This window comes from Sorex araneus, chromosome 5, assembly GCF_027595985.1.
Source record: "Sorex araneus isolate mSorAra2 chromosome 5, mSorAra2.pri, whole genome shotgun sequence".
In the NCBI taxonomy this organism is placed as follows: Eukaryota; Metazoa; Chordata; class Mammalia; order Eulipotyphla; family Soricidae; genus Sorex; species Sorex araneus.
In genome coordinates, this window is record NC_073306.1 from 97,720,200 (window position 1) to 97,732,723 (window position 12,524).

The following is a 12,524-nucleotide window of genomic DNA, read 5'->3' on the forward strand; positions in this document are numbered from 1 at the left end:
AGCCTTCATTTTTGCATTACAGAGTTGTAAAGGCTTCATATTGTGGAGCCTAATGAAAGTAGATTTTTATGCTAGGTTCTTGGCAAACTGGCTTTGTTTTGTGTCAGGATTCTTCAGATCCAAATAACTAAAACCTAATTCATGCTAGTTTAAATGGGAGGAATTATTTTGAATCAGGGAATTAACTAAAATTTCAGGAATTTTTTTTAAATCATGTGGTTTGACTCCCCCCTCCCTCCCCGACTTAGCTTTGTTCTTAAGATCTGCCCATGTGATACAGATGGCCATTGGCTTCTCAAGGATTACATTCTGTTCTATTTAGAGAACTAAATTTAGTTTAGAATACTTCTACCATGGGAATTTTGGCAAATAGGATCATGTGTTCATTGGTAAAAAATTATCAGACCTGGGAAAATAGATTTTTCTCTGCCTAGTTTGAATCCTTTGTATATATAAGCTTGTATTTGTATAAAGGGAGAAAGGAGTGTGTTGACCCTTCCCAAACTTCATGTTCTCAATTTTGTAACTGAAAATTTCATCTCAAATTCGTAACTAAAGTGGGGTCAAAGAAAATACAATAGAGGAGAAAATTGTAGTTATCCCAGTAACTGCAATTGTGCTGCTACTGAATTCCAGATTTTTTTTATCCAAAATTTACCTTAATCAATGCATTAATCTGCAGTGTCTCCTTGGAACTCACTTTAACAAGGAAATAAAGAAAACAATTGTCTTTTCAAGTGCATATAAACTCTCTTACAAGTGTTTAATGCTTCAGTCAGAAGTTCATACTTCCTTTCTCCCACATCTTCCTGTCATCTTTGCAGATCAGGGTGTTAGGACTATGCTCTAGAGTAGATATTTGTGGCCACCACAATAATTAATTCTCATTTCTTATTTTCCTTTTTTTAATAAGCAGGGCTTCCAGTTTCTAAACCTGAGAAGTACAATTTGGAGGATAAAAAGGAAATATTGATACTGGAGAGAAAAATCCCACAAAACAGCTATTCAGGTAAGTTAGATACATGGGAGGTAGAAGTCACAGCCAGGCCTTAAAGTATTAGAGAACTAGATATGGTTGTAGAGAGCCCAGAAATCTTGAACAGTATCAGATGTAGAGATCACCTATAACTTTGCTTGACAAGTTCTGTTTTCATCATATTTTAAAAACCAGAGTTTTCAACTGTTCTATAAATGGTGTTTACAGAATGTTCTGGAGTAGCAGCTTTCTGGTTAGATTCTGTTTTCTCTTCTGTAAGTTGGGATTCCATGTAGTTCCATGGTTGGAACTTAGATCAATATGATAATCTGATTTTTTTAAAACAGCATATTGTATTTTTATACTGATCTATGTTGCTTGAATTGTGTTTATCTTAAATTACTATGGAGTGTAGTTACCATTTACTACACTGTGTGCTTTTACTTACTTGGCACCAGGAACAGTTCTTTTATTTCATTGACTCCCTTGTTGGGGACATATAACTTAGAATAAGAACTTCTGACTCCAAAAGTGTCACATTTATATTTTTTCAGAAGATACCAGTGTTCCACCGCTGTCTTAAATCAATTGTTGATGCTATTAGACTATATAATTTTGGTTAGTTTGGTAGGTGTGGAATATTTTATATTTAATTTAATCCTTTATAAATTTGAGTATTTCATATTTTAAAAATTTATTCTGTAAATAATCTATTGATATTATTTTTGTTTGCCTGTTGACATTCTTTTCTCATTCTTTAAAAGATTGGGTCAGGGCTGGAGCAATAGCACAGCAGGTAGGGCATTTGCCTTGCACGCGGCCGACCCGGGTTTGATTCCCAGTATCCCATATGGTCCCCTGAGCACCGCCAGGGGTAATTCCTGAGTGAAGAGCCAGGAGTAACCCCTGTGCATCGCCTGGTGTGATCCAAAAAGAAAAAAAAAAAAGATTGGGTCATTTGTCTTTTTCTTGATTTGCTAGAGTTCTTTTTTTTTTTTTTTTTTTTTGCTTTTTGGGTCACACCCAGCAATGCTCAGGGGTTACTCCTGGCTTTGCACTCAGGAATTACTCCTGGCGGTTCTTGGGGGACATTATGGGATGCCGGGGATCGAACCCGGGTCGGCCAAGTGCAAGGCAAACGCCTTACCCGCTGTGCTATCGCTCCGGCCCCTAGAGTTCTTTTTTAATTGGTGAATCACCGTGAGGGTACAGTTACAGATTTAAATATTTTCGTGCTTGTGTTTCAGTCATACAATGCTCGAGTACCCATCCCTCCAACAGTGCCCATTCCCCACCACCAATGATCCCAGTATCCCTCCCACCCACACCCCTCTGCATTCCCTTTAGCTCTCTCTCTCCTTTTGGGTGCTGTGGTTTGCAATAGAAGTATTGAGTGGCCATCGTGTTCAATCTACAGTCTACTTTCAAGCACGCATCTCCCATCCCGAGCAGGTCCTTCAACGATACTTTACTTGGTGTTCCCTTCTCTACCTGAGCTACCTTTTCCCCCAGCTTGTGAGGCCAGCTTCCAAGCCATGGAGCAAACCTTCTGGTACTTATTCCTACAATTGTTGTGTGTTAGTCTACCATTCTGTTATTTTATATTCCACATATTAGTGCTATCTTTCTATATCTGTCTCTCTCTTTCTGACTCATTTCACTTAGCATGATACTTTCCATGTTGATCCACTTATATGCAAAGGTCATGACTTCATCTTTTCTAACAGCTGCATAGTATTCCATTGTGTAGATGTACCAAAGTTTCTTTAACCAGTCATCTGTTCTCGGGTACTCGGGCTTTTTCCAGATTCTGGCTATTGTAAAAAGTGCTGCAATGAACATACAAGTGCAGATGTCATTTCGACTATACTTTTTTTTTTTTTTGCCTCTATGGGATATATTACCAGAAGTGGTATTGCTGGGTCAAATGGGAGCTCAATTTCAAATTTTTTGAGAAGCGTCCATACTGTTTTCCAAAAAGGCTGAACCAGTTGGCATTCCCACCAGCAGTGTAGGAGGGTCCCTTTCTCCCTACATCCACACCAATACCGGTTGCTTTTGTTCTTTTGGATGTGGGCCAGTCTCAGTGGTGTGAGGTGGTATTTCATAGTTGTTTTGATCTGCATCTCCCTGATGATTAGTGATGAAGAGCATTTTTTTCATGTGCCTTTTGGCCATTCGTATCTCTTCCTTGAGAAAGTTTCAGTTCATTTCTTCACCCCATTTTCTGATGTGGTTGGGTATTTTCTTCTTGTAGAATTCAACCAGTGCCTTATATACTCTTATATACCCTTATCAGATGGGTATTGGGTGAATATCCTTTCCCATTCTGTAGATTGTCTTTGTATTCTGGTCACTGTATCTTTTGCAGTGCAGAAGCTTCTTAGTTTAATATAGTCCTATTTGTTTATCTCTGTTTCCACTTGGTTGATCAGTTGTGTGTCATCTTTGAAGAACCTTTAGCTTCAATATCGTGGAGGGTTTTGCTGACCTTGTCTTCAATGTACCTTATGAATTGTGGTCTGATGTTGAGATCTTTAATTCGTTTTGATCTGACTTTTGTGCATGTGTTAGGTCGAGGTCTAAGCCCATTTTTTTGCATGTGGTTGTCCAGTTATGCCAGCACCATTTGTTAAAGAGGCTTTCCTTGCTCCTCTTCACATTTCTTGCTCCCTTATCAAAGATTAGATGATTATACATTTTGGGTTGTGTGTAGGGATATTCCACCCTGTTCCATTGGTCTGCAGCTCTGTCTTTTTTCCAGTACCATGCTGTTTTAATTTTTACCGCTTTGTGATAGAGTTTTAGGTTGGGAAGGGTGATGTCTCCCATCGTCTTTTTCCCAAGAATTGCTTTAGCTATTAGTGGATTTTTTTGTTCCATATGAATTTCAGGATTGCTTGATCCATTTCCTTGAAGAATGTCATGAGTATCCTTAAAGGGATCGCATTGAATCTGTATAATACTCTGGGAAATATTGCTATTTTGACAATGTTGATTATTCCTATCCATGAGCAGGGGATATGTTTCCATTTCCTCATGTACTCTTTTATTTCGTGGAGTAACATTTTATGGTTTTCTCTGTAGAGGTCCTTTATTTCCTTAGTTAAGCTGATTCTGAGGCACTTGATTTTCTGGGGCACAATTGTGAACAGGATTGCTTTTTTCATGTCGCTTTTCTCTGTCTCATTATTTGTGTATAGGAAGGCCATGGACTTTTGGGTATTGCCTGTGACTTTACTGTACAAGCCTCTTGTTTCTAAGAGTTTCTTGGTAGAGGCTTTAGGATTGTCTAGATATAGTACCATATCATCTTCGAATAGTGAGAATTTGATTTCTTCCTTTCCTACCTGGATGCCCTTAATATCTTTTTCTTTCCTAACCACTATTGCAGTACTATATTGAACAGAAATGGTGAGAGTGGGCATCCTTGTCTTGTTCCTGATCTCAGAGGGAAGGCCCTTAGTTTTTCTCCATTGAGGGATAATGCTTACCATGGGTTTGTGGTAGATGGCTTTGACTATCTTGAGGAAAGTTCCTTCAGAATCCGTTTTGGTGAGAGTTTTCATTATAAACGGGTGTTGGATCTTGTCAGATGTTTTCTCTGCATCTTTTGATATGATCATAGGTTTTTATCTTTCCTTTTATTGATACGATGGATTATATTGATTGATTTCCAAATGTTAAACCATCTTTGCATCCCTTGGATGAATCCCACTTGGTCATGGTGTATGATCTTTTTGATGAGTTGTTAGATTCTATTTGCTAATATTTTGTTGAGGATCTTTGCATCAGTGTTCATCAGGGATATTGGTCTATAATTTTCTTTGTTGGTGGTATCTTTGTTTGCTTTTGGTATTAGGGAGATGTGTGCCTCATAGAAACTGTTTGGGAGAGTTCTGTTTCTTCAGTTTCCTGGAAAAGCTTGAGAAGAACTGGCAACAGGTCCTCTTTAAATGTTTGGATAATTCACTAATGAGTCCATCTGGACCTGGGCTTTTGTTTTTTGGAAGACTTTGATTACAGTTTCAATTTCCTTGATATTAATGGTCTATGGGGGCTGGAGAGATAGCACAGCGGGTAGGGCGTTTGCCTTGCATGCGGCCGACCCGGGTTCAAATCCCAGCATCCCATATGGTCCCCTGAGCATGGCCAGGGGTAACTCCTGAGTGCAGAGCCAGGAGTAACCCCTGTGCATCGCCAGGTGTGACCCAAAGAGCAAAAAAAAAAAAAAAAATTAATGGGTCTATGGTCTATGGTCTCTTGGTCGCACACCTGGCTGTCTTCCTCAGGGCCCTTCAGAGGGGATGGGCTCCAGCTTCCCTCCCCACCCTGAGCAGAGCTCCTGGCAGCCGAAGACCACCAGTACCTAGCCACAGCCATGCTCACCCCTCTCCACATGTTTGGACAAGCCTCACGCATGAAGGTACCGGCAGAGGAAACCAGGTGTGTAATCCCATCAACGGCCAACATCCAGAGACTTAAAAGCAAACTCCCAGAAACAAAGTGGCCGCGTGATATCTTATAACCTACTTCTTCCTCTGGGAGAAACTAGCAAGCTACTGAGAGTTTCCTGCCCACATGAGAAAGCCTCGCAAGCTTCCCATGGTGTATCCTTATGCCAAAGCCAGTAACAAGCTGAATCTCATTCCCCTGACCCTGAAAAAGCCTCCAATGCAGCATCATTGGGAAGGCCAAGTCGAGAGAGTCTTCTAAAATCTCAGGGATAAGACGAATGAATAGGTTACTGAGACTGCTCGAGAAATTTGACGATCAACGGGATTCTGTGATTTTATGATTGTGTATGAATGGGCCTATTCAGGTATTCCAAGTCTTCTTGGTTCATTCTTGGGAGATTGTAGGAATCAAGAAATTTATCCATTCTTTTAGGTTCGCTTGTTTCGTGGCATACAGACTTTCAAAGTAGTCTCTGATGATCTTCTGAATTTCATTGGTTTCTGTTGTGATGTCCCGTTTTCATTTCTGATTTGGTTTATTAGGGTTCTCTCTCTCTCTTTCTTTGTGAGTCTTGCTAGTGGTTTATCAATCTTATTTATTTTCTCAAAGAACCAGTTCTTGGTTTCATTGACCTTTCAGATTGTTTTTTGGGTTTCCATGTCGTTAATTTCTGCTCTAAGCTTTACTATTTATTTCTTTCAGTCTGGTTTGGGTTCCTTTTGCTGATCCTTTTCTAAGATCTTGAGCTGTGAAGTCAAGCTATCTATGTAGGCCCTTTCTTCCTTCCTGAGGAATGCTTGTAGAGCTATAAATTTTCCCCTTAATAAGGCTTTAGCTGCATCCCATGCTGGGCCAGCCGACAGTCGAACCGGTCGAGAGGGAAGGTGAGGATTAAAGAGGCAATACAAGTGATGAGAGGGCTGAGTTCTGATGGAACAGCAGCATTGATCTTTATTTCAGGCAGCCTTTTATATATCTCTATCAGGAACTTGGCAGGTAAAATCATTATTCATAGTTATTCATTATTCTTACAAAGAGCATATATTTTTGATCATAACAAAAGCATTATTAACATTCTTGCAGACTTTGAGAATAGAGCTAGTAACTTCTTTACAGGCTTAGTTTGGCGACACAATGGCCACTCCACTTATTAGGGCTGGTGGGACAGAGAGCTATGCCAACTCTTGGCCCTCATAGGAGGCAGCTCCCAGGGCTATGTCCATTTTAGAACCCTGCATAGGCAGGCAGTTCCCCACAGTCTCATAGGTTCTGGTAGCTCATGTCTTCATTCTCATTTGTTTCAAGATATCTTTTGATTTCTTCCTTGATTTCCTTCCAGACCCACTCATTGATCAACATTGAGTTGTTTAATTTCCAGGTGTTTGATTTGGTTCTTCATGTCTGTGTGTCATTAGCTTCTATCTTCAGCACATAGTGGTCTGAAAAGATAGTTGATGCAAATTCTATCTTCCAATTCTATTGAGGTATGTTTTGTGAGCCAGCATGTGGCCTATTTTGGAAATGTTCCGTGTGCACTGGAAAAGAATGTGTATTCCTTCTTTTTGGGGTATAAAGCCCTGTATAGGTCTATTAGCCCTCTCCCATTTCTTCCTTCAGAACCAGTGTTTCCTTGCTGAGTTTTGTTCTTGTCATCTATCCAGAAGTGATAAGGTGGTGTTGAAGTCTACGACTACTATTGTTTTTGCTAGCGATGTCCTCCTTAAAGTCTGTTAGCTAGTCCCTCATTAGGTGCGTATATGTTTAAGAGTGTGATTTCTTCCTGTTGTACATATCTCTTGATAAATAGAAAATGACCTTTGCTGTCCCTTCTAATCTTTTTCAACCTGAAATCTATGTTGTCAGATACTAGTATGGCCACCCCAGCTTTTTTGAGGGAGTTGTTTGCTTGCAGGATTGTTTTCTATCTTTTGACTTTGAGTCTGTGTTTGCTCTGCCTGTTCAGATATGTTTCTTGTAGGCAGCAGAATGTTGAGTTTAGTTTCTGAATCCATTTTTCCACTTTGTGTCTCTTGATTAGTGCATTTTTTTTTAATTTTTATTTTTTAAAAAATTTTATCACCATGTGGAAAGTTACAGAGTTCTCAGGTTTATGTCTCAGTTATACCGTATTCAAACACCATCCCTTCACCAGTGCCCATATTCCACCACCAAAATCCCCGGTATACCCCCCGCCCCCACCCCAACTGTATAACTGATGAACCTCACTTTATTTTCTCTTCACCTTGATTACGTTCCATATTTCAACACAAAACTCACTATTGCTGTGGGAGTTATATCCCCAAACAAGATAACACTAATAAGGAGGCATTTGATAATTAGTTTTCCATTCAAAGATTGTATATTTTCAGGTTTTAGAAAAGGACCACTCAGAGTTTTGGGCTGGCGCCGCCCCACTCCAGTGGCCCCCGCGGCTCGGATCTGTCCCAGTCCCGAATCCTGGAGCCGTGTTAGTTGCTGCTCAGTGTCGCCAGGGTTCCATCTGGAGAAGGTGTGCTGGCGGCACCTCCTCCCTCCGGCCCCCCGGTGTTGCTGGCCCCGATTCGGGTCCGGAGCATTGTCTGGGCCGCGTTGCTCACCAGAATGCCTGCCGCTTCTCTGTGGATTGTGACATCAAGATGGTGCCGAGGGTGGGTCGAGGGCGTGACTTCCGGCGGCCGGGACCACTCAGAGTTTTGGGCTGGCGCCGCCCCACTCCAGTAGCCCCCGCGGCTCGGATCTGTCCCAGTCCCGAATCCTGGAGCCGTGTTAGTTGCTGCTCAGTGTCGCCAGGGTTCCATCTGGAGAAGGTGTTGATTAGTGCATTTTGACCATTGACATTGAGAGAGATTATTGTCATGGGGTTTTGTGCCGTCTTTCTGTAGGGTTTATTATTCTTATAGGGTTTTTCCTTGTCTTACAATAGCCTCTCTAGTCCTTCTTTTAAATTTTGTTTTGAGTCTACAAAGTTCCTGAGCTGTTGTTTATCCATGAAATAGTGTATGGTTCCTTCAAGTTTGAGTGAGAGTTTAGCCGGATAAAGTATTCTTGGTGAGGCATTCATTTCATTGAGTGTTTTTCACTATATCCTACTATTGTCTTCGGGCTTGGAGGGTTCCCTCTGATAGGTGTGCTGTAAATCTAAGGGATGCTCCTTTGTATGTGATTTCCTTCTTTGACCTTGCTGCTTGCAGTATTGTGTCTCTATTTACAGCATCCATTATTCTGACTATGATATGACTTGGAGTCTTTTTTTTTTAAATTTATTTTATTGAATCACCATGTGGAAAGTTGCAAAGTTCTCAGGCTTATGTCTCAATTATACAATGCTCAAACACCGTCCTTTCATCAGTGCCCATATTCCACCACCAAAAAACCCCAGTATACCTCCAACCCCCCGACCCCCACTCCCACCTGCATAACTGATAAATTTCACTTCATTTTCTCTTTACCTTGATTACATTCCGTATTTGAACACAAAACTCACTATTGTTGTTGGAGTTTACCCCCCAAAAATACAGCCCTACTGACAAGGAAGCATTTGATAATTAGTTTTCCATTGATGAGAATGAAGAGACATGAAGTCGTGCGGCCACGGTAGCAGCAGCGTGGTTTAGGATTTCTGTATTTTAGTAATTAAGTCCAGGGAGATTTATGTTGGAAATTGCATCATTTCCCTTCCTGGGGCAGCATGGGGCTGAGGCATAGTTCACAGTCTAGAGACATGGCTGCAAGCACTTGCTGGGACCAGAAGTAGTGTAGCTGGCCTCTGGATCTTGGTTGTTCAGCAGCAAAGCGGCCATGCAAAAGCATGGCCACCCGGGTCGAATCTTGGCAGAGCATGAGCCGATATCGGCCCTAGCCCGAGACTGCCCAAGCATCCCACTGTTTCAAGTTTTTTTTTTTAAACACATTTTTTTTTCCCTCCTTCCTGCGCCACCAAGTTCATACCTGCTTAAAAGTCCCATAATATGGCGGACACCACGCTGCTTCTTCCCACAAAGGGAAGAAAAACCAAGGAAGAAGGATATTTCCCCTCCTCAGCCAGCATGGGGCAAAGGCTTGGTTCACAGTCTAGAGACATGGCTGCAAGCACTTGCTGGGACCAGAAGTAGTGTAGCTGGCCTCTGGATCTTGGTCGTTCAGCAGCAAAGTGGCTGTGCAAAAGCATGGCTTGGAGTCTTTTTATTAGGGTCTCTTTTAGCTGGCACCCTTCTGGCTCCTTGGATCTGGATGCCTGCATTCTCCAGCTCTGGGAATTTCTTAGCAATGATGTCTTTAACTGTGGTTTTTTCATTGGGGTTATTTCCCTGTCCTTCTGGTACTCCAATGATTTTTATATTGTTCCCCTTGAGGTCATCCCCAGGACTCTGATTCGCCCTAGAGCTATATTGAGGTCTTTTGCCATTTTTTGATGTTGCCTGTAAGCTTTCTGCAGCTCGTCTTTAAACTCACTGATTCTCTTTGGCTGTAGCCATTCTACTGTTGAGGGCACTTACTGAGTTTTTTATTTCATCTGCTGATTCCTTTCTTTATGTCACTTCTGTTTGTAGCTTTGAAATTTCTGCTCCCATTTCTCCCTGTATTTTCTTAGTGGACCACTCCATTGTTTCTTTCATATCCTCCCTTAATTTATTGGATGTCTGTTCCATGGTTACTTTGAGTTCGTTGAACATCTTCAATATTTCCTCTCTGAATTCTTTACCTGAGAGATTGTATTATGGGTAACCCCTGTTGGAACTTCTGGAATCTTTTCTTCGTTCTCTCCTCGTGGTGGGGATTTTTGCTGTTTCTTCATATTGTTATGGAACTATAGAGGTGGAACCTTCCAGTTCTCTATCCCTATTCCCTCTTGCTGCAAGAGGGGATTCTGGATGAGCTAAATCGATAATGGTAGCCTTTTTCCCCTTCTAGAATACTTCCTTACTCTCAGGTGCTCCTCCTGGTTTATGTAGGGCCTCTAGTGAAGACTTGAGGCTAAGCTCTCTTTATAAAGGGCTTTGTACAGCTTCTTGTGTTTACTAACAGTTTTTGTGAAATTAGAATAGGCTAATGGACTATTGCCATATAGTGATCAGGGTGTTCATCAAAGGAATAGGTTATACAAATTGTGACCTAAGTCCACAGAGCTGGGAAGGCGGGAAAATAACTGCGGCTGTGCCGGCCCCTACAGGAGGCCATGCCCCTTTGTTGAGGTCACACCCCCTGACATAGAAGTCACACTCCCCGCAACTTGTTAGCGGGGAGCAGGGCCTGGAGCCGGAAACCGGGGTCCTGAGGGGCTGCAGGGATACTGCGCCGGCCCGGCAGGACAGCTCCGTCCGGCTGGGCAGGGCTGAGAGGGTCCCACGCACCTCTTCTTCTTTTTACGTATCTTAGATACTAATATTATAGTTAACATTAAAAATAAGTGAGAGCAGCAATGGGACGCGAGGGTGCTCTCGGGAAGGTGGGCAGCACCCGCTCTCCACCGAGATGTGATCCTGGGGGCTGTACGTGTGCAGCCTCACCACAGCTGCACAAGCATGATTTCAGAGGCCAGCTAAACTACTTTTGATAGTTTAGCTATCAAAACTATCAAAAGTAGGTTTTTTTTTTTGGACTAAAAATGGACTATTTGCCAATAGTCCATTCGGCAGCTCCTTGCAGAATGTCTCCAGACTGAGAACTAAGCCACGGCCCCATGCCTGCCCAGGAGGGGAAAGGTTTTTCTCTCTTGCCTTTTCTTTGTCGGGGGGAGGACATGGTGACCTCCATATCATGAGGACCACAAATGAGAGATACAAGATTGCAGTGATCCAATTTCTGGAAGAAATTTCCCTGGACTTAGTTGCTAAAATACAGAAATCCAAAACCTATCTCTTCACAGCAGGTCTGACTCTAGTGGGGAACTCCTAACAATAATAGTTTTTTGTTGAAATATTGAATGTAACCAAAGTAAAGAGAAAGTAAAGTGAAGTTTATCAGTTACACAGGCGGGGAGGGGGGTGGGCGGAGGGATGGGAGGTATACTGGGGTTTTTTGGTGGTGGAATATGTGCACTGGTGAAGGGATGGTTGTTTCAGCATTGTATAACTGAGACTTAAGCCTGAAAGCATTGTAATTTTCCACATGGTGATTCAATAAAAAACATATATATATATATATTTAAAAAAGAAAGAAAATAAGTGAGAAAAATTGATTCTTTCAACCTCCACATTTTTGTTAATTTTTTTTTATTCTTATGAAGAAGATAATATGTACTTTATTCTGTTCCAGTTTTGTCTCACATTTAGGCTTTTGTTTGCAATCTGTGAAATAGAGAATTTGTTTTATATTTATCCGTGCTTAAAGCTCAGCATCTATTGAAGAAAATCTTATATTACTGATTTATAGTGCTGACTCTGATAAATCTAGGTGTCATTTGCTCTTGGGTTAGTTCAATAACTTTTCGGTTTACTTGTCTTATCTGTGTTCAAGTACAGTAGTGTTTTAATGACTGCATTCCTCCCCTCTGTTTTGTGTATATTCTTCCTTTTAATTGGTCCTTTTTTAATATTACAGAAATATTTGCTTCTCTTTAGTATAGTTGTCCTTTAATTTTTCCTTTAACTTTTTTTGTGTGTATGGGATTATATGTTGAAACTAGAGCCTCACAGTGCAAGGCACTAGCACTGAGTTAAATTCGCATCACTTTCTTAATTCACTTAGAGTTGTCTTAGAGATTCAGAAACATTGATAAATGGTATAACCAAAAAAAAATGTACTTAAGATTTGAAATTTAATAGAACGATGTTTACTGTTTCTTCATCCTTCTGTTTTGAGGCAGGCAACCTCCGATGCTGCTCCCAGATCGGTGCTCAGGGGACTCTGAGTCCTAGATCAAACTGATCTCCAGCATGAAAGCATGTACTCCAGACCTTTGAGCTATACCCCAGTCCAATTTCCTCATTTACATTTTTTTGCCCTTGCCCTCCTTAGACTATGGAGTTTTTAGCATCACTATGGCACATGTGGTACACCCTGGTTCGAACTAAACTTTGGTATGCCAAACGAATGCTTAAGCTACAGAACCATCTTCTGGGCTCCTTTAGGCTTTTGTTTGTTTTTGTGC

At 41.3% G+C, this 12,524-nt stretch overlaps 1 protein-coding gene across 10 annotated transcripts in view; it reads left to right on the top strand.

Annotated features, from left to right (window-relative positions):
- The window catches only part of ZNF286A (zinc finger protein 286A), a 70,891-nt gene that overhangs the window by 6,341 nt on the left and 52,026 nt on the right, over positions 1–12,524 (top strand). For 7 of the 10 annotated variants that reach the window (XM_055138458.1, XM_055138457.1, XM_055138456.1 and 4 more), the window contains one exon: positions 914–1,009. In XM_055138458.1, the coding sequence (XP_054994433.1) occupies positions 914–1,009 (96 nt within the window). The remainder of the gene's footprint in view (positions 1–913; positions 1,010–12,524) is intronic. The other 3 variants (XM_055138459.1, XM_004616275.3, XM_055138465.1) reach the window with 1 other exon arrangement.